This window comes from Caloenas nicobarica, chromosome Z, assembly GCF_036013445.1.
Source record: "Caloenas nicobarica isolate bCalNic1 chromosome Z, bCalNic1.hap1, whole genome shotgun sequence".
Lineage (NCBI taxonomy): Eukaryota > Metazoa > Chordata > Aves > Columbiformes > Columbidae > Caloenas > Caloenas nicobarica.
In genome coordinates, this window is record NC_088284.1 from 21,051,641 (window position 1) to 21,077,225 (window position 25,585).

At 35.0% G+C, this 25,585-nt stretch overlaps 1 protein-coding gene across 5 annotated transcripts in view; it reads left to right on the plus strand.

Moving 5' to 3' along the window:
- The window catches only part of NIPBL (NIPBL cohesin loading factor), a 155,830-nt gene that overhangs the window by 67,084 nt on the left and 63,161 nt on the right, over positions 1–25,585 (plus strand). For 4 of the 5 annotated variants that reach the window (XM_065657827.1, XM_065657826.1, XM_065657830.1 and 1 more), the window contains 3 exons: positions 914–1,074; positions 4,198–4,291; positions 13,261–13,893. In XM_065657827.1, the coding sequence (XP_065513899.1) occupies positions 914–1,074; positions 4,198–4,291; positions 13,261–13,893 (888 nt within the window). The remainder of the gene's footprint in view (positions 1–913; positions 1,075–4,197; positions 4,292–13,260; positions 13,894–25,585) is intronic. The other variant, XM_065657829.1, reaches the window with a different exon arrangement.

A 25,585-nucleotide genomic window follows, 5' to 3' on the forward strand; every position in this document is an offset into this window, starting at 1 on the left:
GGCTTTCTAATTTCTTCAAAGGAGTCACATACTTCATGCAAATCTTTGAGTTGGCAAGGGATTTTTTGGGGGTATGTTTAAGCTTTGCTTTTCTGACTGTACAGAGTGGTAGTATATACTATATTTTTTTAAATTAAATGAAGGAAGAAAAGGTAAAACGCCTGTTTGTATGGCATTGCTCCCCTACATACCCCTTTTTGCATAGTTGTCATGTATACATGACAATAGCAAACATCAAAACAAACTAAAAACTTTTATTTATTAGCTATGGACGTCATTTATCTGTACTACCAAAAACCTCATTTTTGCTAAGGCCAAATAAGCAATTGGCTAGAATTATGCTCAAGGTATGCAGTAACTGGCAAAGATGACCTTCAGAATGAATGGATTTCCTTGTTTTTCCCTTTTCTAAAAACAATCTTGAGCAACTTGAACACTGTTAAAGTATCTAGGCATTTTTTGGTTGATAAGTAGAGTTCTTATTGGATTCTTTTAAATAATTTATTCTTAAAGTTTAGCATTATGCTTAGAATATATATAGCTGTTATGTATGTAATCTCATTAATACCTTGGAAGTTGCTAAAGATAGTGAATACAAATCATATAAAGGAAAACAAAGTTTTCTATAACCAGTAACGGTATGATACTGACTGTAATTAGGATAGATGTGGAAAGAAGCTTGACTAATCTGTACATGGAATTTAGGGTATAAATCCCCTAATTGTTGTCTGATTTTATTGAAGGTATTTGTGGGAAAAGGATTCAATAAAACAGTCCAATTCTTGTTCAGATTCCAGACCTCTTGCATCCAGCTTATTAATATCCACTATTATGGTGTTTTCTCTGAAACTTTTTAAGAGTTAATGAGTATGTGAATATATCAGTATAGTTGCTTATATTTTTTGTATTTCAGCTTCAGTATCCAGTCCCATTGTCACAGCTGGGATGAGGAATCTCCATGAAAATAAAGTTTCAAGTCAGTTGTCTGGAAATTCAGCTAATCATCATGCTGATAATTCTAGACATGGCTCAAGTGAAGACTACCTACAGATGGTGCACAGACTAAGTAGTGATGTATGTTACCTAAATCAACTCATTATGATGAAGCAAATATTTAGTATGATAAAGCAAGTATGTGCTCAGCTACCTTAGAAGTAAAACATTTTACTGTGGTGTTGATGTATAAAACCACTGAAAATATGTTTCAATTTCAGATGTGTACACACAACCATGCAATTTTAATGTGTGAGATCTAATTTTTTCTAGATCTCTCTTTACTTTGGAACTATCCATGACATTCATTCTGATGACATTAGGAAAAGTAAAAAAACCTTCACATAATCTCATATGTGAGTTTATTTTAAAGTAAGGGTAGAGTGTCTCTACAACTACAGTAGCAATATGTTGATGCAAACAATATAAGATTCTAAATAGATGTATAGTTAACTTGTCTCTGTGAAGATCTCTGCAACCGTCAATTAGACTTGACATATTTGAATAACCGCCTAGGTAATAAAGTAAATGTAAAATGTAGTAGTAAACTTGCACTTCTATCCCTTTGTGCATTTTCTTAATGGAGCACATGTTACATTTATTTTATTTGTAATTATACCTTTAAAATCTGATTTTAGTAGCTATCATTCAGAAAACAGTTTAACAAATTTGGATTAATTAAAGTTTTGCATCTGTGTATGAATAATAAGTTTAATCATAATGTTGCTGCTTTTTCAGCAGCAGTGTGGCCTGTGAAGATAGTAATGAATGAGAGTTATTAAATCATAAAACTTAAGAACTCTTTTATTTTTTCTTCTTTTTCTTAGTTTTAGGATTTTATTGCTTTAAAAAAAGTGAACAGTTACAGGATGTTGTGTATTTTTGATACATGATTCTATAAAACCAGCAAGTACACCCCTCAATTTAAGGTTGATTTTATGGTAGACTTGAGAGCATTCCTAGAACATCAGTTTGTGCTTACATATCACTATTTGATAAAGATTTGACTAGGAAACTCTTAATGAGCGTTTCTGAAAATTTGTCAGTTACGTTAAGAACGTCACATGTATCTGAAAGGTCATCTGCCTAATTGGGTGTTTAGTTAATTTAATAAAAGTTGCCTTTGCCTATGTCCTTGGCAATCATGTGTAGAGGACCTCTCATGTCATAATAAAACACGTATGCTAAAAAGTTACTAAGCTTTTTTTTTTTTTTCCAATATTTTGGGTTATTTTTTGAGATCTATTACAAGTCAAAGATAAGTCAGGTTTGAAAAAAAAAATCAGCTCTGTAATTTCAGTCTATTAGATAAATGAGTAACTCATGAAGAGATTAATTCACTTTGTCTTAAAGTAACGACACGTATATTTAAGATACAGTTCTTTTTGTTGCTTTGAATCTGCATATTAGTTTTCTTTGCACGTGAGACTTTCTTTGCGTGAGGAAACAAATCTTTTTGTAAGCATGTTGCAAAAATAAGTGTAATTAATAGCACAGCCTGAGTCTTAGATTCATTGTCTTGTGGGAGGAAAAAGAAATATCTAATGGGTTGTTTTCTAAGTGCCCATGGATGGTGACAGTGATGAAATCTGGTTTCTTATGGATTTATAGTCTTTGACTTGAAAGCACCTTCAGTCTATAAAGTTCAAACTCTTTCCCTGAGCAGTGTGAACTATGTCTTCATGAGGGGTAACATTTATATTGTCTAGTTTACAGCTATGCATGTGGAAATAAGCTATTTGACTGAGGGAGTGTGTACTTTGCACACTTCTATCTCCTTGAAATGCTGATTTAGCTTTTTAACTTACTACCTGCTGCTGAATTTTTTCGTACAGACATGTAAAAACATTATTACAGTTGAGCCTGTTAACATTCTATTAAATGGGTTGAAACTGTTGAAAGGATAAAAGGTATTTATCAGATAATTCAAGTTTGGGGAAAAAAAGTTATATGAAAAAATACCTTAATAGGAGCCGTGTTAGAATATTAGCTACTGAAATAATCAATTTAATTAAGAAACAGATTAAATAACCATAGAACTTCTTTGGAATCTTCCTTTGTATGACTTTACTCTTTAAAAGAACAGATATTTTGCAATTTGTTTATAACTATAGAAATTGTTTCTTCATAGATAGGTTGTCAGTTTCCTCTTGCAAAACATTGCCATAGCTGTTGTGTAAAAAACAGTGTTAAAAATGGGAAATACTGTTGTATAGAAGTTTAAATCTAGTTAGGGCATTGAGTGAATGAGTGTACTCATGACCAGCAGAGGGCTCCATTAAAGCAATAAAAAACGCAGGTAGAACATCAAATGGGAATTTGAATAGTGGGTTTCATATTTAATTTTAGGATAAGGGGGGGGGGGGTGGAAATAAAATAGACAAATTTACGTTCTTAAAGATAAACCACGGACATCCCTGCATTGTAATTAGTATTACATTATGAAGAAGTTTGTCAGAAATTATGAATTCCATTGAAGCAGGTTGTTCTGTGCAAAACTGAGAAGACAGAAGAACATGTTTTCCATGTTGGGAAAGTGCTTCATATTACCATAGAGTTATTTCCTGTCTAACTGTTGAGACAAGCAGATAACAAGCTAAAGTCACTCCAGTTGTATTTTACGTAAAACTATCTCAGCTGCTACAATGGGAGTGGTTGAGATTTTGTTTAGTCCTAATGTGCATATGCTGGAGAAAATAAATACAAAGAGTTTATTTTTTCAACTGTAAAAGTATGATGGCATTCTAAGTAAGCTTTAAGGATAGGTTAAGTGAAAAAATTGTAAATGTTTCAAAAATCTGTATTTTATGCTTAATTTCTTTCAGTTGGTATTGTATAGAGGTCATGTATCTACTTTTCAGCTCTTTACTATGAGTGCTTGTAACAAAAAAACCTCCTAAATGGAATCTTAACGTAAATCAAAAGTGCTTGCTTAGCTAAAAGACATGTACATGGGTTTATTTTTGCATGCATATTTTGGTTATAGATTCTTATTAGGGCTAATTGTGCTTTGGAATATTGCCTATATAGTAGTCTAATAGGAATCTAGATTATGAAGTTTTTTATGTAAATAAATATTTTTCTAATATCTCTTGTATGCCTTTTTGTCCAATCCATTTTATCAGTATATGTACTAATTTCAGTCTTTATTTTATCAAGTGTTCATCCTCATAATGTTAATTTTTTTTATCATTGTCACTTTAGGATGGCGATCCTTCAATAAGAAATGCTGCATCTTTTTCCTTGAGGTCACCACAGTCAGTATGCTCTCCAGCTGGAAGTGATGGAACCCTTAAAGGTAGTCTAGGAGTCATATATATATATATATATATATATCTCAATGTATTTTTTCCCCCGTTTTAAAGAACAAAGATTTTAAAGAGGTATTTAATTATTCCTCCTGACTTCTGTATTCAAGTAGTACTACAGAGTATGTCATTACATTTTGGTTACAAAATTAGCTTGAGCCCTGATCCAGAAAAAAATTCTGAAGATCCAAAAATTGACTAACCATCCTTCAAAACAAAGTTCAAATACATGGAGGACAGAAGGATTTTAAATCCTTTCCAATATGAGGATTAAATTCTTCGTAAGAATGGTTTCAGTTGCTCTACATAGGAAATGGTTTAAAGGCAGCATTACGAGTATTGAACTCTTAACCAGCTCAAAAGTGTTTTAAGATGCAATGCTTGTCTTAATTGCAATAATCAAATTTTAAGAACATGAAATTAGAAAGTAGTTCAATTAACTCAATACACATAGCATAGGAGACTATCAGGAAGACCTGAGTGAGGCTTTTCAGTGTTGTGGAGGAAGGATGACATACAAGGGACTTAAATTGAAATGGGAATTTCTGACTTGTTCTGAGGAAAAATTCTTTCACTATCAGGACAGTTGAGCATTGGAAAACGTTGCCCAGGGTATCTGTGCATTTTCTGTCCGTGGAGATTTTCAAGATCAGGCTGGGTAAACCTGTATAATGTGACCTTGCTCACCCTGCTTTGAGCATGATGATAGACTAAAGACCTTTGGAGACCCCTTCTTAACTGAGTTATCCTGTGATTCCATGACTGCTAAATGATCTCTGTGGTTCATCTTCTGTAGGCATATACTATGTTAAACAGCAAGAAAGGTGGGTGAAGTGGCCAGTTAGAAATGCATGTATGGAATTCCAGAAGCATCAGTTTTTCATGAGGTCTTGTGCTAAAGGGCTTGTGAGACTTGTGTAAATGCCGAAGACTAAATTTAGTTGGTTTTTGCTCTTTGTCAATGTCACCAGTTTAACAACATTGTGAATCCGAGTTATTTCTGCTCAGGTACATGTTTACCACTCAGCCAGAAGAATATCTGAATTATTAAAGTTGCTGCTGTTTCAATTGGCTGTCTCAGAACCCCATTTTAAAGGGATACCTTTTCAGATTTTTTTTCTGAAAACAATCTAATTGTACAGTTCAGATTGTGGTGTTTCAGCATTAGAGAGGTTGAAAAAGTGCAAGAGGAGCTTTTTGATTTATTTACCTGTATATTAGCTTTACTTTTCCCATTGCCAAAGCACACAACTGAAATACTGTTACTAGTGTTGCTACCATTGTGCCTTGTTAAATAGATTAATGAATGCTGATTGAGAGAATCAGTTCTGGGTGCTGCAGGAATCTGGCCAGACATTTTCTTCCTCTAATCTCGTATTTTAGTGATGTATGGAAGAGGTGTGGATAATTGCAGTATTACTTAGAACATGAGATCCTTGTCAGTGAGTTTTTGGCCTATGATTTTGAATGAAAGTTGTGCTGATAAATTTTCCAGAGGTGAACAAACAGCAAGTGTCTATGCTGAGCTTTTTGCTGCTACTCTAATTGGCCCTTGAAAGTTTGGTTGACAGATCACAGAAAATTAGCAAAATATTTTGTTGTTTGTTTGGGACAGTGAAAAGAATGGCACTAGACATCATCCGTCCAGAGAGAAGATCTCAGGCAGGATGTTATAATATATAAGCTCTCTTATATGACGTAGAAACTTCAAACAATTACCAAAAGTACAGGTACAGACTGTATTTCTGTACTTCTGTCATGGAAGGAGTAAGGACTTTTGGAGACTTGGAGAATGTGATTGCACAGTTTTGAATTACTTTAAGACTGAACATAGTGTCTGATTGACAGAATTTGAATGAAGAGGAAATTCTGTTTGCAACTCTGGCAAATATTTGAGATATTAAAAAGTTATATTTTTTTTAATTTTGGTTGGTAGTTTGCTTACTCAGTGGAGTAAAATTTCTTGTTATAGAAATCTTTGCTTCAGTTCTGTTCCAGTAAAGGTACCAGAGCAGCTGAAGTTTTATCCAGAAGATCTAGACTAGTCTTTATCCTTTCTTTTTTTAATGTCGATTTTTTATTTTTAGCTATGTAAACAGAATAGTGACCCTACTTTCATGCTATCATCTGTTACCACATCTACCTTCTGAAAACTTCATTTTTATGAATTCATCTATGAAGAATTAACATGGAGTATTTTCCTTTTGTTGATCTCATAAAAATATTCTGTGGGTTCCATTACTCAAGACTGGTTACTCATCAAAAGCCTTTATCCATTTGTTCTACTTTTCCACTGTTCTGGAACCTCAAAAAAGATTTTTTTTTTTTACATTTTCTTTTTTCTAAGACAACTTCTAAAGATGAGTGTAAAGGAAAGCCTACTACAATGTTTTTAGTCCAATGCTTTCTAAAGAGTTCATATAATTTATAGTCCTGTTTCCATACAGTTTCCTAAACTCCTGGGAAAACACCTGTAAGGACTAGCAACAACCCTTATGAAACTATATAATTTTGCACTCTTTTCCAAAAATAAGGTATATTCCCTCCAGAAATTGTTAATGGGTATTTGATTATTTTCTGAATAATTTGGAAAGATTACTTTCATTGTCTTAGGGATTTATAGGACTCCTCCAGAGAGATTCCTCTACACTTGGTCTCTGAATGTATAGTGGAGATTAGGAATCTTCTAGAATCTGTAGTGCTGACTTCAGTGCTCTCAAAGATACTTGTTAAGAAAAATTATCATCTCACCCTCTCTCCTTCAAAAGAAAGGTGGATGAAATTTATGCGAAGATTTTTTTTCTGACAGGGCCAAAACAAACTTTCATTCTTGGTTCTTTCTTCAAGTCTTCTATTTTTTTAATGCAAGGATGCTTCTGAATACAGCAGTTCTAAGCTAGAACAGCCAAAGCTGAGTTTATCATGAGGCATTTCAAGCTCTGGAAAACGAAGTGGGACTGTTCCTGAAGACTGTTGAAACAGTATGCGCAAAGTGAATACAATCTGTCCCTAAAAACTCCCCAAATGTGTGCTCTTCCTTGTCTCTCATAAGCTCTCCCTTTACATTTGAATTTTAATTTAAGTTATGCTCTTTGGAAATGAATATCAACGTTGTCTATTAGTCAAAAGAAGTAATAATTTCTTTATGTCTACTACAAAACTTGAGAAGATTTCCAGAGGAAGATTCTGTGATTTTTAGAAAATACAGCAGGAAAGGACTTGGGGACTTCCCATCTTCTTAGTGTCATGTTGGATGAGCTGTACCAGTATCACTCCAAATAATTCCATCTTTTTTTTTTTTTTTTTTTTCATAAATGTCGGTAATGGAGTTTCCTTACTCTTGCTGTGCAACCTGTTCAAATTCTTAGTGCTAGAAACCTTTCCTTCTAATGCTTAGCCTGAATTATTGCAATTAGGCGTGACACTTCTTGACTTCTTTCCAATGGGCAAGGAAAAAAGAAATCATGTCCTTTTTTTTGTAAGCAGTCATTTACATATCAAAGAGCATTATCTTATCTTGCACTAATCTGATCTTCTACAGACTGAACAGCATGGTTTCTTCCTATCATCTTTACATAAGTCATAATTTCTGAGCTTCTAATTGTCTTTGTATTTATCCGAATTCTAATTGGTCTGCATTTATCTTGATGTTGTACTGTCCTAAGATGTATCTACAACTCTATTTGAAGACTTTAAAGGATGAGTCATCAGAAAAGTATGGTATACAACTTCATATGATACTACTGTTGTATATGAGAGTATAGCTGCTCTTTGTTGATAACTTAGATTCATATTGCAAGTTGGTTTGAACATACTGCTGTCTTTCTGTAGAGCTTATTTATCTTCCTCTCATGTTGTTACCATTGCTGTTTCTCAGATAAACAAAAAGTTTGTGCTTCTTCTCACTGAATTTCTTTTTTTTTCAAAACATTATTCAAGTTAGTCAATACAACTGTAAATTTTGATTCTCAAATGCAGTTGTGGGCCTCTTTCTCTGAGACTCAACACCAAAAGCTGTTATGATCTTTAGATTGACAAAACACTCTAATTCAGTTACACAAGAAGTTGTTAATGACAAATATTTATATGACTATTCTTAAGACAGTGCTCTGGAAAGCTGCATTTGTTCATCTATACTCTCTTAATCCATTTTTACCAAGAATAATTAATAGTCTATGAACACAGTTTTGCAATAGGGTATACTACAATCTTACTGTATTTTTGTTTAGATCTTAACTTCCTCAGCTTGTTAGTGAAATTATTATGAGAAGTTGTATAGAAAGCCATGCTGAAGTCCAAATGTGGCAGTCAGTTCTCATTAGTCCACAAAGCCTACTGCTTTAGAGAATACTTTTTTTTTCTTTGATGCTTATTCTTAACAATATCACTTTGGAAGACTACCTCTTTATTATTATCTCTGTTACAGAGAGATTGTTCTTCTAGTATGTTCTTAAATCATACCGACTATGTATAATACCCTGCCCAGCAATCTTTTACCATCATTTTGAAGGGACTGTTTCCCATTTTGAGTCTGCTGGAGGCACAAATTCTCAATATGATTATTGCCAGTTCTGAGGTTGGTTTAGCCAGAGTTCCAGGGTGAATTTGTCTGATCCCATTTTCATGGAAACATTCAATTTATGTGAGTGGTAAATAGAATCATATTAAATTTAAAAAATGAGACACTTCCAATTACACATTGTTACTGCAGTCTCTTAAAATCTTTTGATAGTAGTGTGTTCCTTGGGTTCTGTCATCACCAGGTTCTCAGCTTTTTCAACAGACAAACATCAGTATGAATGCAATATGGGTGCTGTGGTTCTTTTCTCTCTTCCCCAGCTTCTGCCTTTAGGAACTTATTTACAATATAATTATTTGGTTATGAGGTCAAGTAATCCACGTGTAGCACATATGCATTCCTTAAAGTCTCTCTTTCCAAAGATTTTTCCAGTAAAAGGTCTGGAATGCTGTGTCCGGGTTTATATGACAATTTGGTACCCACCTAAATGATGTTCCTGGAGTCTCAAGGATCACTTTGCTATGGATTTTAAAAGGCATAGCACCTGGATGTTCCTGAAGTTTCTCTCCAACGTGCTGTGAACCACAGTCCTTCTTTATTCACTGGCAGTTTTTTCCAGCTTTCATGCATAGGAAACCATTCTTCTGGCAAAGAAAATGTAGGATGAGTGAAAGACTTTCTGTCAACATCTGGGAATCTACCTTCAAGTGAGTTATAGGAATATGAAGAAACTGTTTTGAGTGGTGCTTTGGAAGTTGTTGGTGTACATGTGGAAAGCTAGTAATTCTTTAAAATTCTGTAAAATATGTGACTCCAAAGTTCCTGGTAACCTTAATAGTTGTTTTTTAACCATGTGGATCACAATGACGGATGTGATAGTTGTGTGACATTGGTACATCAGCTTTGAAAGGCAAGTAGTCTTTCATCTGAAGAGGCTCAGAGATGATCAGTGAAAGTATCATGAATGCTTACATAAAATGCGAGTAAGCGTGCAGACAAAAACCACAAGATAGAGATGGCAGTAATATGTACAGTCTCCTGGACAGGAGCTTATTTGTTTGCTACACAATTCACTGAGACACAAGGAGCAAGTGAAGCCATTCCATGGGTAAACAAGAAGTGGGTTTGAAACTACATTTTTAAGAAGGCCGAGTCACTGTCAACGCGATGCATTTTGTAGTTGCTTGCATTATAAAAGATTTGGTAAGAAATCAGTCAAGAGTCACAGAAAAAAGGTGTTTAGAAATTAATACAGCAATTGATAAAAGTTGTTCCATACTTAATGCCACCTACCACTTGGAACCAGCAGGAAAACTAATTAGTATAGAAAACCAGTCCCAGGATTGTAATGGGTGATCAGAATGACTGTTACTGAAAGACTATGGAAGTATTGTTGATGGGTGTATTTATTCTCTGTAGAGGCCTTATTTCCTGTTGATGTTACTTGCTTCTCAGCTATGTTTGGCGTTATCTGGTTGACCATCAGTATTTGCTCTTCAGTAAAGATACAATGACCTTCCCAAATCAGTGGAGAATCTCTTTATATCTCGCAAATTTTACATATTCCTGCCATATAACAAGAAATGGCACAAAGTTCTTTTGCTGATACTATGGAAGATCATCTACAGAAAATCAGACTTTTTTCCTTCTGAATTACTGCACAGCCCTAGATGTAGACTCAAAAGATGCCTACATATTTCTCTGTTCTAAAATAATATTCTGAAATTCAGTTCATTCCCAAAGGTTGTTTCTGAAGATCATTGTATGATTTACTACATTGAGAGCATTTTGTAGAACAAACCTTCTCACGCTTGGAATCTTGACTGGTTCAGCAAACAGATCATACATGCCTGTCTATGCATTTTTTCCACAAAAACATTTCTTCTGTCATCAATAAGTCTTGCAAGAGTTTTGTTCTCAGATATAAAATGGCCCAAGCCTTCTCCCATAGGTAGTATTCCAGACTGACTTCAACAGTAACAGGACAACTCCCGCTGTATAATGGGTGATGTCTTTTCTGAAGTCTAAGCGTCCAAAAGAATGTGGTACATGTTCAGTGTGTGATACCTGTTCAAAACTTCTAATGTCTATGGTAGAGTGAAACTGTTCCAGAATGCTTCATCTTTTTCAATTTCTTTTCACCTCAAAACATAGGCATTGCAGCTTCTAAGCCTCCTTGTTGCCAGAGGCAACATTTCAGAAATATGTGAAGGTATTGCCAGAACGTGTGCTCTTAAAATGCAGCTGATAGGCCTCACTATGAACACCTTTCAGGAATTCCCTTCAGGAGCAAAATACTTTCAAATACCTATTCGTAGTGCTGCCTAGGAGAGGAAAAACTTTACTTTTGTTTCTTCATTTACTGGATTCTAAATATGTTCAATGGAATGCACTGAAATCCTTCTGACCTCCTCAAGTCTACCAAAAGATAAAAAGAACCACCTTATCTGTTGCTGCAGCTTTATTTTTCAGCTTGACAAATACCAAATTAATACCAAATCAGAACAATCTTGTCACATTTACATAAAAGTTTGACAAGAGAGAATCATATCCATATCCTCTATTAAAAGTGTAGCTGTGCAAAACACTAAATGTTCCACTGTTACAACTTCAGAAGTATTCATTGAAGAGATAATTAAAGAGTAAGATGTCAGTAAGATGTCTTTGAAAAGTTCTGAGCTGCTTCTAATATTTGTAAAAATAAAAATGTAGCTTGTATTTCCTGGGTGGTAGTTGTTACCATAAAAGAAATCGGTAGCTAATGATTTCTTATATACATTACACTAAGACAATCTTGTAAATTACCAAAAGAGACAGTAATTGGGGTGGGGGAGGGAGCATGACAAGAATAGCAACTGTGGTGAAAGGCAAGTGAGAGATCTTAGCCAGGACTTCAGTACCGGTGGTTGAGTGTGGTATCCAATTTGAGGAGGCGAAGAGAAGTAGTGGAAAGATCTGAGAATCAGAATGAGTCAAAACAGGCCTTCCCAACATTGTGGGTGTTATTGGCAGAATATGGATTTGTTGCTCCTGGTAAAGAACAGGTGACATAAACCCATTTCATATGCTGCTCTCTACACATGGAAGTTATAGGACTTCTCACAGAATGTACTAGAGAGAGAAAATAAGTATAGTAGTCTGTGCAAAGAAGTCATCAGTAAAGGCATATCTTTCATGTGAATTGAAGCTTTGCTAGAGGTACCCATTCTTTTTTTCATCTACAGGTCAGTAAATTCCTTAATGATTCTTGATATTTCTTTAAATATCTGGTAAAAAACTAAGCTGCAGAATAAAGCTGCTTCTTGTTTAGTGGTGTTTTTTGAGGGAAGCATATAGGCACCTGTATTCCGATTATTTTTTGATTGCTGTTAGAAGTACTGACCTATGATGACCTGAGCCAGAAGAAAGAATTTCAGTCACTGCTTCTGAAGATCAGTGTTTCCCAATGGGTGGATGGAACCTGATAAATATTTTCTTTAACAAGAGGAGGCTGACCCTATTGGTCCAGCCAACAGGCTTTTCTTCACCACAACACCCTCCCCCTCCCCCAGTATTCATTTTTAAGCCAAAAATTATAGCTCAAAATTATAATTGGGACAGGTTGAAAAGCTTCTCTGTTTTTCAAAGCTTTCTGGGCTGACAGTTATGGGGAGCTGGTTTAATTTGAGGAACAAAAATTTTAGATGTGATTAATTGGAGAATGTTCTTAATTAAAAATGTCCTATTTTAAAAATTTCTCTAGATACACTGAAAGCTTGTAATGAGTGCATGTAGAAGTAAAAATTCGTATGTTTAAAAAAACATATGAAGAATGGGGGAGATAAGGCATTTTTCTATCACTTCTTGCCTATGACAATTAGTGTTTTCTAGATAGTAGTAAGTGGAGGAGGTTGGAATAAGTTTACCTAAAATATATATATTTTTTTAAAGTCAAAAATGAACTGTCAGAATTAACATTAAGGAGTGTATGTTTTGATTTTTTTTTTTTCCTTTAATTAAAAATGTGTGGCTGAAATGGCTAATGCCTATACACTGATCACTAAGTCTTCATCACTGGGCCTTATTAAGAATCTTTTTGATCTTTCCTTTTTCTGTAGTCAACTTGCTTTCATTGACCATTTTCTATTAGTTGATACTCTGAACATGCAGGTACTATTTTTATGTATTCTTTTTGGTGGTGGGCTTTTTTGTTCCATCTTCTCTGAAATGATCCCTTCTCTACTTGCAGCGGACTGCTAAAATTCCTAGGAAAAACACTGCAACTATCTGGATTACATCTTGATCTAGGAATGATGTGCTTCCTACCAATCTTATTTAGACTTTTTGTGAACACAGATATATGTAGAAATACACATTAAAATTATGTAGGTTATGTTTAGTGTGTTTTTATATAAACCTGAAACAACATAACTCTTCAGTTTTTCTGAATTATTATTCTAGGATCAAGACAACCTTTAATCCAACAATCTCAGCCTCCACCTTATTCATCACCTAGAGATGTTCCCCCAGACATACTGTTAGATTCTCCAGAAAGAAAGCAAAAGAAACAAAAGAAAATGAAGTTAGGCAAGGATGAAAAAGACCAGACTGAAAAAGCTGCAATGTATGATATCATTAGCTCTCCTTCCAAGGACTCCACTAAGCTTACATTAAGACTCTCTCGTGTAAGATCTTCGGATATGGACCAGCAGGATGATATGCTTTCTGGTTTGGAAAACAGCAGTGTGTCAGAGGGTGATATTCCTTTTAATGTGCAGTACCCAGGACAGACTTCTAAAACACCCGTTACTCCACAGGATGTTAACCGCCCACTAAACGCTGCTCAGTGTTTGCCGCAGCACGAACAGACAGCTTTCCTTCAGGCACAACAAGTGCCTGTTTTACAACAGAACACTTCAGTTGCTGCAAAACAACCTCAGACTCCTGTGGTACAGACACAGCAACAGGTTTCGCAACAAGGAACTATAACGTCATATGATGAAGTAGAATTGGATGCATTGGCTGAAATTGAGCGGATAGAACGTGAATCAGCTATTGAAAGGGAGCGATTTTCAAAAGAAGTGCAAGATAAAGGTAAAAGGATTGTGTGTGTGTTTATACACTATATATATTATATAAATATATATTTGCATATAAAACCCATATATATATCTCGATATCTATAAAAGCTTCCTGTCACTGTCACATAATTCAAGTCTGTTTACTCAGTATAGGTTCTTCTACGACATTCACCTCCATTCCCCTCCAACAATGAACTGTGATCTCCCATATATGCATACTTTTAATATCTGTTATTCTTTATTTGGGGTCTTGATGGATGGAATGTGAAGTTCTTATGTTTCGAAATTCTTTTTAAGCTACTCTTATTTTGAACCACAAGACTGATTGAAGTACAGTTGACATTTATAGTGTCTAAAATCCCAGCAGTACCATGAATCAAAATTTGTAATAAGTATTGGTATTAGAATTACGAATTAACTACTCATGTTGCCTGATTTGAGAAAATACAGGCAAACTCCTTTATCCCATTTCTATTCATATTCCCATTTGAACTTAATGTTAAGGAGGTATTAGCTCAAAATCACATCTGTTCTTTTAAGGGCAGTATAATGATTGGGTAATACATACTACTATGTTGTCTCCATTGTTTGTTTAACTGGATATTTATTATTATGTAGACATTAGAAACTTTAGAGTACTACCATATATCTGTATGGTCTCTAGCACAGAACCAAATTAGCCTCTGAAGTGTTTTCACTTCAGTAGCTATACTGGTCATCTTAACTGATTTCATTTAATCTATCATCTTTGGGTTTGTTTTGTTTTGTTTCTTCTCTGTTGTTAACTGGTTTGAAGGTCTTAGGCTTCAGAAATCTCAAATGTAAGTGCGAAGTCCACGTGTAAGTCTTGAAGATAAGATGTATTTTATATATTAGATACTAATAGGTTAACATAAGTATTTTTCAGAAGCTTCCTCTGCACTGTGTTTAACTTCTGAGAAAAAAAAAGTCTTCTATAGCATAATGCTAATTTATTAGATACTCCCAAGAAAAATATTGTTGAGTGGAAAACAGCACAAATTCTTATTTTGAAAGTTCGTAGGAAAAATTTTCAGTTTTGGACATATTTACATGGACACAACTGAATTTACATACAGTTTGGGTATTTAACCAGCAGAAAGAGCACAAATTTTCTCCATATTCAATTTTTTTTTTTTTTTTTTTTTAAAGTATGCTGGAGCTGGGAGTGAAGGGGAGGACGAAGAGAGTGTTTCTCTGTGTGTGTGTTTGTAAATGTGGTTGTTGCAGTTAGTAAAAGGTTTAACTTCTTAGATATTTCTTATATGGTAACTAAATCAAGTCTTTCTACAAAACCTTGTGTTTGAATATATGAAGAATATGTGTGATCACCTCAAAATAGATCTCTGTCTTAAATTTTGATGTATTGAAATGGGGAATTTGTTACTTTGCTTACATCTCTTTTACTAATTCTAAATTTATTCATGGAAAGTTTGTGGTTTGTCTCCTAGTACTTCAAAAGCTACTTTTATATCGACACACTGTGCATAGAATCTCCACCTTGTTTTAGCTGAGAAACATCTGGAAAAATGCAGTGCATTTTTGATGGCGCATAGCAGCCTTGAAACACTTAGAACAAGACTATAACGCACTTTCTCTTTTGTTATGGCTTTCAGGAAATGTTGAACATTACTTGTAAAGTTTGTTTGCCTTAATTACATAGACACGGATAGACTACGATTTGTTTCTTTTGGGGGAAAGGAGTGATTTTTATAGAGTGTGATCTGTCCCCTTCACTACTGTGCAATAATCATCTTCCCAAATAAGGATTCCAGCCTTATGATTCCCTTCTACCTGCATCCTCTGCCACGTCTCAGTTCTTTCTGAGTTCCTCCAATTGCTATGAATCAGGTGCAAGAGTTGCTGCCTAATATTGGGACTAATCATCACTATTTATTCATTTGTGGTAAGTTGCCCTTATGCCAGACAGCAGCTCTTTTCACTGAGGTTTTAGCCAGGAATTAATGGTATTGAGTAGAAGGATTTTTAGCAGTCTTGGACAGATTTCCTGAAAGGTTGTGTCTTTGGAAGAACATGGTTCTTATTTTTTGGTTATACTTTTGTCATGGCTTTTAAGTTTGTACTATATCAACAGGTTGATACACTCTGGGATTGTTCTCGTTATAGCTGTTTGGTTTGGTGTGACTTCAGGAGGAAGCTTCCTTTATTCTTCCTATGGGAATACGTATGTTAGAAACACTTCCCGTAACTCCTAATACATCATTCATTTTTGCAAAGCTGTATCCTGTATTTATGCAAAAGCCTGACATTTATGCATTTTAGTACATATACCGTAAATTTTGATCACATTATTTCAAAAAAATAGTGTGACTGTAGCATGCACTCAGTCTAAGTAGAGTGGGAATGCATAGTGGTAGCTAATGCTGTACAATAGCAAGCATCCCTCTAGAGAACTTACTCAAATTGCCAGCACATGCTAAAATCTGCATGAAAGCATCTTTGCTGCTTTTGTAAGTAAGACATGGGAATACATATTACAGTGACACTACACTTTCTGTGTAGGCAGATGTTGTCTTTTATAAGTCACTTTGAGTAGATTTGTACTCACAGGTTTTCATAGAGGATTAGTGGTCTCTGCTTTTTTTTTTACTTTTTTTTTTTTTTCCTCCCCCCCCCCCCCCCCCCGACATGAAATCTCTGTAGTACTGCACTTCATCAAAGGTTTTCCGATGCTTTCCTTTTAAGGCTTCAGATGATGTGACATGTTCCTTCTGAGGCTTGGAACCAGTAGTGTGGTAGAACTGTTTATTCCAGAGGAGAGGCAGAGATATTTTTTGGGGAGTTCTTGCTAAAAATTACACAGCTGCTACATTTGCTGAAGACAATGCTAAGGTTTTTGTTGTTTTTTGGTTTTGGTTGGTTTGTTTGTTTGTTTTTTATAATGCTTGGTACAGGTGGGAAATGGGGATTTGGAGCCCTTTGGTAATTACAGAACTTTCCTTAATAAATCCTTAATTGTAACAAAACAGTTAAAATATTTAGCTTCCACCAAACAAAGCCTCTCAAGGTGGGAAGCATTCTCTGTTTCAGAGGTGGAACTAACATGGGGTTTAGCAGAAATATCTTCTTTGAAGAGCAGCATAGCTTTCTGGAACCTGATTGTCATGCTTTTGCTTTCTGAAAAAGAAATTCTTAGTGCAAGAATCACTAATGCAAAATCTGGCAGATTTGACCTAACATATGTCAGATATGCATAAGGAGAGACTTTATAATATGGATCTTTATCTCATATCTGAGTGCTTTTCAGAACTCTGTTTTTATAATTCTATCCTTTTGGTCTACTTGGATCTTGAATTATGTGGATTATGTGGTCTTTTCATCATGATAGATGCAAAGTTTGAAAAAGTTGGTTTCGTCTTTGTCCTCTGTGTGGGAGGACAAGAGTCCATCTCCTCTTCCTACTTCTTCCATCAAGGAAGCCTCTTTCTGTTGATTAATTTTGCAAGTAATTTGTCTGTACCTGTGAATGAAAGAAATAGTTGGAGATTTTGGAGATCAAGGCACTTGGCACAAAATGGTACCTTCTGATACGTCTGTTATGTTTAATAGCCTCAGAACAAATAAATAAGCCCGTGGAATGTGGCATGCCTCAGATCTTCAGTTGTCATTGCCCTCTCACAGTCGCCTCTATATCTTCATCAGGTACAAGTTGTCAATCAACACTACATCATATCTTCTCTTTTAAAAGGATATGTAGTACTACAGATAGATCCAGCTATTATTTATCAAGATTCACTTTATCCGAGTTGGAAAAAAAGTTATTCAGAAGGGCTAATACAGAAAAGGAATTGTATTTTTCCACAACAGTCAACAAGTGAACCATCCTCTGCTTACGTTCATCATGATATTTTGATTATATAATCCCTTTAGAAAGGTAATGAAGCTTCATGCATACTTTCTTCTCATCACCATCAGTAGTCACATTTCCTGTGCTACTTGGTGCTGTTGAATACTTAAGAAGAGGTCCATATTCAGAATGTATTTTGTTCACTTAACTGGAGTTGTGCTTTGTTCACATTCTGAAGTTGACTACTCCAAGAAAATATAGGAAATCCTGTTGAGTTTTAGAAAATTATGTCCTAGGAGTTTCTGGTTTTCTCAGGAATCTTCTTTTTTTTTTTCTTGCCCTCTTGTTTGGTGCTGGGGAGGGATGTTGAGGGAGAAATTTCATTTTGGTAACCTCAGTTCTTTGCCTTAACTCTTGCTTTGCCACTGTTCAGATGCAAGTCAGTTATTTTTGTGTATAGTCAAGTAGTTCAAAGCTAGTCAGTCAGTTTCAGTCTAAACCTTTCCTACATTAAGCTCTTTTTATTCAAGATTTAGACTTGCTACTGAATTAATTTTCTGGTTTGAGTTTTATAGCTCAAGAACTTTCATGTTTTTCTAAAAATCCCACATACTGTGAATCAAAAATAGTTAAGATACAAATATTAAAAGGAGCTCTGAGTTATCTAGGAAGGGGAAGAGGGAAGATAACCTTGAAAATTACTTGAAAAAAATGAAAAATAACCCATCTTCTTCAGAGACTTTTTCTCAAATTGCTTTAGTTTTTCAATTTTATTCAGATTGTTAAATTTTAATTTGAACTCTTCCATACATAGTATTGTGTATTCATTGTTACATTTTAGGCTACTTCAAAGACACTTTCATATTAAGCAGCTGTCTTAACAGATTGAAGTGTTCTATTTTTACTTGTAAAAGGGCACTGTTCTCTGGAGTTTGTGAGAAGAGTAATGAAATCATTAATCACTAACCATTTCATTGGGAGGCTAATATTTTTTTTAAAACTTAAAAGCTTTAGAATAATTTTTTAAATGAGACACACCTACTTGTATCTGTGGTTTTTTCCCCTATATATTTTACCTCTGAGGATCCATTTTACCTACTTCTTTGGAATCTTCCTGTGGATTCTTTGAATTAGGAAGAAGTGAAGCTGTAATAACTTAATTTCCAATAATTGGATCAGTTAGGGGGCATTTGGATGCCTGCTGTGGGCCGTTCTTTTTTTAGTTCGTTCCAAGCCCATAGCAGCAGAGACACACATCCCAGGAGTGTGAATCTGCCGGAGCAAAACTGTCAAACCTACAGTTATAGGTAAGTAACCTTTTTCTCTTACCTTTTAAGTTCTTATCCAGCTCCTATCCCTTTCTCCCCATTACTGATCTCCCCCCAAAAGTTCCCCAAAGAGGAAACTAGGAGAAGAACACTTAAAAATTAATAGTTTGTTTATGTCTGATTTTATGCAGCCAATTAAAGAAATGACAGAACATGGAATTATAACTAGTATATTGGCATTCATTTAAAAAAATATACTATAGGGATTTTATGTCCTTAAAAATCGAGCTACAAGTGTAGTCATTTGTGTAGTAATCTTGCAGAAGATTACAGTCACTAACACTAGAAGATGAAATGATACAGTGTAAAATATTAAATAATTGTGTCCCTATGTAGTAGGACAATGTGAGAATTATGTATCGGGTATTTTTTGTATATAAGGTTTCATTAGGTTTGTTTTTCATAGTGTGACATAAAGGATGAAACTGGCACCTCACATAGCTTTCCCAAGAAAAAAGCAGCTTTGCAAGATTTGGGGGGGGGGGGGGTGGTGGGTGTGTTCAGATGTGTTTTAAGAAAAGGGGAAGAAATTCCTCTGCTATCTAGAGAAATTGCAATGAAGTGTTGCAATGTTTCTATCTGTCTAGAAAAAATTACATTCTTTTATATTTTTTATAAAGAATGAAATACTGATTGAATGAAAAACAGGTTTAAAAAAACAGTAGAGGTATATTTTTTAATGGCATTTACTTTATTGTGGTGCGCCTGTGTAACATGAAATCAAATTCCCTCGTTTATCCCAGGCTGTGCTTCATGGAGAGTAGTGCAGACACCTGCTCTTGTCAGCAGGTATAGAAAACAACTGAAACCTAGCAGTTTGGTTAGAAGGTTTTGTTTGTTGTTGGCTTTTGTTGGTTGGTTGGTTTGGGGGTTTTTTTGTGTTGCTTTTTTGTTTGGTTTGTTTTGTTTGTTTGTTTTTTTAATCTGTAGCATAAACTAAGATTAGAAAATTAAATACAAATTGCATGTAGTGTATGGCCCTGAATGTCTCTGTTAGATTGATGGGAGGATTTTTAATATTTCTTACCCAGTAATGACTTAATTTTGTTCTGTGAGAATCACTTCTCTATAATGGATGTAAATCTTGCTAAAGAAATGGCATGTATAAGTAATAAACTTTCTTAAGTTTAAGACCAGCATTTCTGTAGTTCATAGTCACTAAGATTATTCTTGACATCAGCCTAAGAAGACAGACTTTTTTTTTGTTATCATGCAGTGTAAATGTTAATCTAGTTAACTGAAGATTACAAAGTATGCTGTCAGAATCAAATCAACATCTGGAAGGGAGATTTTAAAGTCATTGCTTATTTCTAAAGTTTGCTGTTTATACAAATGAATTAAAAACTAATTGGATGTGTTAATCTGCAAGTGATACATAAGTAGCTTTCATTAAGTCTGCTGTTTGTGTATTGCATTATTCTTGTGAAAATAGTTAATGTGTATTTCAAAACTAATTGCACTTCAGGTTTGGTCAGATATTTGAACAATTGAGTTTACAAAACTATAATTCTTCACAAAGTAATCACATGGATAAAACCCCAGCATTTGTATCAGAAAAATCTATCTCATAGATGAATTAATCGTATTGTAAAAGTACTATTAATTTCAGGGAGGTTAAGTTACAGCTTCCAGTCTCTAAACAAGTCTGGATGCTTGATTATACTTTTCTGTAGTTCTATTTTTGTTATTTTCTAGTCTAATGTTTATATCGTATTACTATAGTTGACAGTGTAGAATGAGTTACCAGACATCCTTAAGTACAAAAATTCATAAGGTCATATTTCATTCTCTCATTATCCTGATCACATTATTATTACATTTTAAAAAGCAAGCAAAATTTTACCAAAATTAAGGTTCTGAAGTCTCCTACACCTTGAGGCATGTCAGAGACTCGTGTATCTTTCTGTGTTTTGTCCTGAATGAGTTTGGACATCCCTCCTGATGGGCTTTCATTTTTGTACAGTGACCATAAGTTTGATAAAGTCTCTTAAGGGGCTACTAAAAATTAGCAGCTGTTTCTGTTCAGATTCTTAAAAATCCCTTCCTCTGAACAGCAGCAGCTGGAAGCCCTCTGTGCTCTGGTCTCTGCTTCAGAGATTTTGTTCTGTAACGCTTCCTATGCCAGGATCACGACTCTTAGTTTCTTCTGTAAGGAGCAAGCAGTGAAAATAGTTTTTGACCTGTGTTTGCCAAGTCTCTCCTTCAAGAGGAGGACCTAGTACTGTGAGAATCTCTTCTACTAATGGGAAGAGTTCTTTTTGGTTTTTCAGTTCTTTGTTTATTGGAATATGGCTTTGAGGAGATGTCAGGTGAGAGCAAGCTCTCATGGTCAGTAATGCGGAAAGTTCATGAAGTAGCAGAAAGATAAGAATGGATATTTGCCCTCACTCCATTGGTAGGTCATCCATCGGTACCATTAAAGTAGTATTAAACCTTCCTTGTACCCAAATTAGATTAATTGCTTTAGATTTTTGTGGTCTACACAATACCGTTGGGTGGGGGGGACAAGGGGCTTTGATCTGTGAAAAATAACTAAGAAAAGAAAACAGTTGTAAGTAAACATAAATTTGTTATTTAGACATATATGTTATCTGCTGAAAATTCCTAACCTTGGCCATTAGCTTAAATGAGATAAGCTTGTAATTGGTCTCTGCTGACTTCTCTCTGATGTTAAAAATGGAAGGTTTGACAGTAAGTAATACCTGCTTAGGAATGGTATATTTGGGTTAAATTTATTCATTGCTGATTTCAATAGTTCAGATGAGCGGAGGCATATCCCGGTCACTTCTGAAGAGTGTAGAGCTTTAAGATACAAAACTTTTAATTATTATGCTTTAAAAAAAGAAAGTTTGTACTCAAGTCATCAAAATGGTTTATCCAGAATTCAGCATTAGTGGATCAGTCTTCTTTGCGGGTCTGAAGTGGAGTACATTCACATTTAACCATCTTGGATATTAAGTCTCCAGTTGAGTCCCTTAGAATGGGGAGGTGATAATTTCTGTTGTGTCTTCGATATCATTCAAGATCATTGAGAAATCTCTGGAATTTAGAGTCTACCAAACAGTGTTAATAACGTGGAGTCTTGCCATTCTGCTAAAATGGATCTTAGCAACAATGGACATGGTTATTATTTAGGCTCGTTGCCTTTTCACATATATTTACAAAGCCCTGTTTGAGTTTGCTAGGACAAGCAGTTCTAGAAGTTTTTAGGATATCATCCTGTTACACCCGTTGAATGAGTTTAATCCGAGATTTAGGGCAATTATCAGGTTTGCAAGAAAACTGTAACATTGGAGACTTCAGCACTAATGGTGTTCTCATTGCTGCTTTGGAGAGATTGCAGGTTAAATGGAAGAATGGAGATACTTCTTTAATACAACTCTCTTCATCTAGCTGCTGTCCCTAACACTTGCTCAGCTTCCAGGCATATCCAATTGCAGGATGGATATTCTTCAAATCACAATTGACTCACAGTATCTGGTTATTCCAGTGCAATGTTTTTTTGCACAAATACTCCACAGTAATTAATTAATTTCTAAATCTGAAAGTGCTTGTCGTTTTGACATACAGATATTTCCAAAGATGAATGCCACAACCTGTCTCCAGGAATACTGTTCATAAGACGACAAGCGAGAGAGAACCATTTGGAAATCCAGCTAATCTTTTTTTTTCCATTTCAAACTTTTGGTTCCTGTAAAGTTTTGTTTGTTGCACCACAGTGGACCATTTAATTTTACAGAATATCTCCTAATGTCTTTTTAGAATAAGGTAGCTTATGATCACATTCTGTGATTCTGTGATCTTGCTTTGACTACCATGGTACTGCCTTCTGGTGAGCATGTTGCAATGTAAAGATGACATCCATGTGAATTTACCAAACCAAAAGGATGTGTAAATAAGAGAATAACTGGGATCAGACTGTACTCTAAACTGTCATAAACTTTTTTGAAGAGTTGAACAAAATGTAAAAATATTTTGAACGTATCTGCATTCCTGGGCAGGGGGCAGGAGTGAAAGATGTCCATAAAAAGAAAATCTGAAAACAAAGGACTTGGATACCTGATCTCTAATACAGATAGAAAACTCTTCTGTGGCTTACTACATATTCCTTTTATTATGAAAACAGTTACAAAGCAAAAAGGTCCTGATCACGCTTCATTAGTCTCAAGAGCTTGTGAGCCTACATGTTCAGAACTGTGGCAAGCTTTGAATCTAGGTCTGCAGGATTTGAAAGAGAAACATTGGTCTGATATTTTGACCAAGTCCTAGATCCTGATTAAAAAACAAAAAAAAAAAAAAAAAAGAAATTCTACTATCTATGGAATTAAGTGGATGAATCTTGGACACTGATGCCTTGAAGGATATGAAGTATATTTGAATGGATATCGTAAAAGATCCAAAGTTCATCTGTTCATCAAACCCCTAGGAAGTCTTGAGACTCATGCCTTAACAAAGTAGATATACACAAACTTACATATGTTTGTAAAAGAGAAGATACGAAGACATCTGTTTTCAGAGGTTAATTACTCTCTCCTTGCCTCTCTGATTCTTGTTCTCATATAGTTCAAAATGAGTTCAAGATTTTATAAAGCCCTTGAAGCCGAATGGTACATTTCGTCTTTCAGATTTCCGTAGCTCTCATGGCAACTTAAGTTTTTTTGCTCATTCGATGGAGTTTTTTCATTATGCTGGATGAACACAGTGGTAGTAGGTACTCTTCCTACCTTTTATGCCGTAGTACAACCTTATATTTCCATATACTTGGGCCAGCTTTTTTTATCCTAGATTCAGAAATCTCATAGAGGCAAAACAGTAATGATCAAGTCTAGTTCTGAGGATCACCATCAAGATGGACTGGAAAATGAAGAAATCTAGGAGTAAACTGTAACTCTGCAATCATCTTGCCATTTAGGAAAAGAAAACTTTGAAGGTGTCCCTTTCTTCTCAGCTAAGATGTCACTAGGTTGTGGTTATAATAACTTACTAAAACATCAATATTCTGTTGTCAAGAGAAATGAAGAAGGTACAACAGAAGAGCTCTGTATTTAGAGGGAATATGTATGCCAAGTTGTCATGTGATCATCTACTTATATATTTTCAACTTACAATTTGACGTTTGGGATGATGAAGAGCAGCAGCATTTTGAGCCTGGTCAGTTACAGAAGTTCAAGCGAGAAAATTGGTCCTACTTGAATGGTTTTGGTTGTTTAATCTTGGAGCCTTCCGCATGAGGGCTCTGAAAGGTGAGTTTTGGTTGATCCAGCTACAGCTGTTTAAAGCATCATAGCTCCTGGCCATCTACCTTGCTTCTATAGTAGTGGTAGCAGAGGGAAACATTTGCTTGGCTCTTAACTGACTTGTTCAGCCTAGTAAGTTAATGCAGGCCATCTTCATTAGTGCCGTAAGGTGATACCATTGGACGATGAAATGCACTTGTGGAAATACGAATGTGTATTCCCTTCTGCTACAGGTGATAACATTAGTTAAAGGAATGGGGCAGATAACAGTAATGTCTTAAAAGCTACTGTTAGATCCACCATCAGAGCTTTAAAGGACTTTTTTCAGTGTGGCTGTGTTCAGATGAAAAAGCTGACTTTTTCCTAAGAGCACAAGTTTCTCGATTTGTGTTTATAAGAGTTGCAATAGTGAAGCAAGGTAACGATGTGTGTGGCTGTTTGTGTATTACCATATATATATATAAAATATAGATAGATCTTTTTATTCTAATTTGAAACCTATTGTCTGAAAACTTCTAGTTCATGACCATTCCTAAGACCTGCCATGAAGCTCAGTGAGGTCAAAGTCCTTTTAGTCACAGGGAAAAAAACATTTTTTTTGTCGCTGCATGAAGGTTTCAAAAAAATATGTTCATTTTAATCAGTAGTGTAGGGAAATGAATTTCCCTAAGTTCTCAGAGAAAAAAAAAATCTTCATGCCAAAAAGCTGTGCTTTTGATATGGGAAATTTATTTTGCTTCACATGTCTATCATAAAGTTGGCAGGCATTCCTACAGGTTTTTATTGAATTTGAAAAGTTCCTTATTTGCAGTTGACCAGTGCCTGCATGGAGTTCATTGCATCTGTCTTAAAACTTGCACATAATTTTGGAGTTTTAGGAAATCAGAGCTGTACAAATAGATTCGAGAATGAAAATGGTGGGGGAAAAAGTCTCTTCGCTTCACTGGAACTGACCATGTTACTACGTGTTATTGTATTCTGATGTTAATTTTGGAGATGGTCCTTAAAATTTTCAATTCTTCTAAATAAGAATCCTCTACAAATATAGAAATTAGAACTCAGGTGTTATAATTCTGGTTTACAACTTGAGAGGATGGCATTTGGTTTTGGTTTTGTTTTGGTTTTTTCCTTGGAGTTTATTTCCCTTTTTCTTGATTGCATCCTCCATACCATTCATTTTCCTGCTCCCAAAAAGAGACCTGGTTCATTGCATCTGGTGATAAGGCACCACAAATGTAGGCACAAAATAAGTTATGTTTCTTATATTACATTTATGGTCTAGACATCTTGACAATAGATCCAGAACAGAATTTC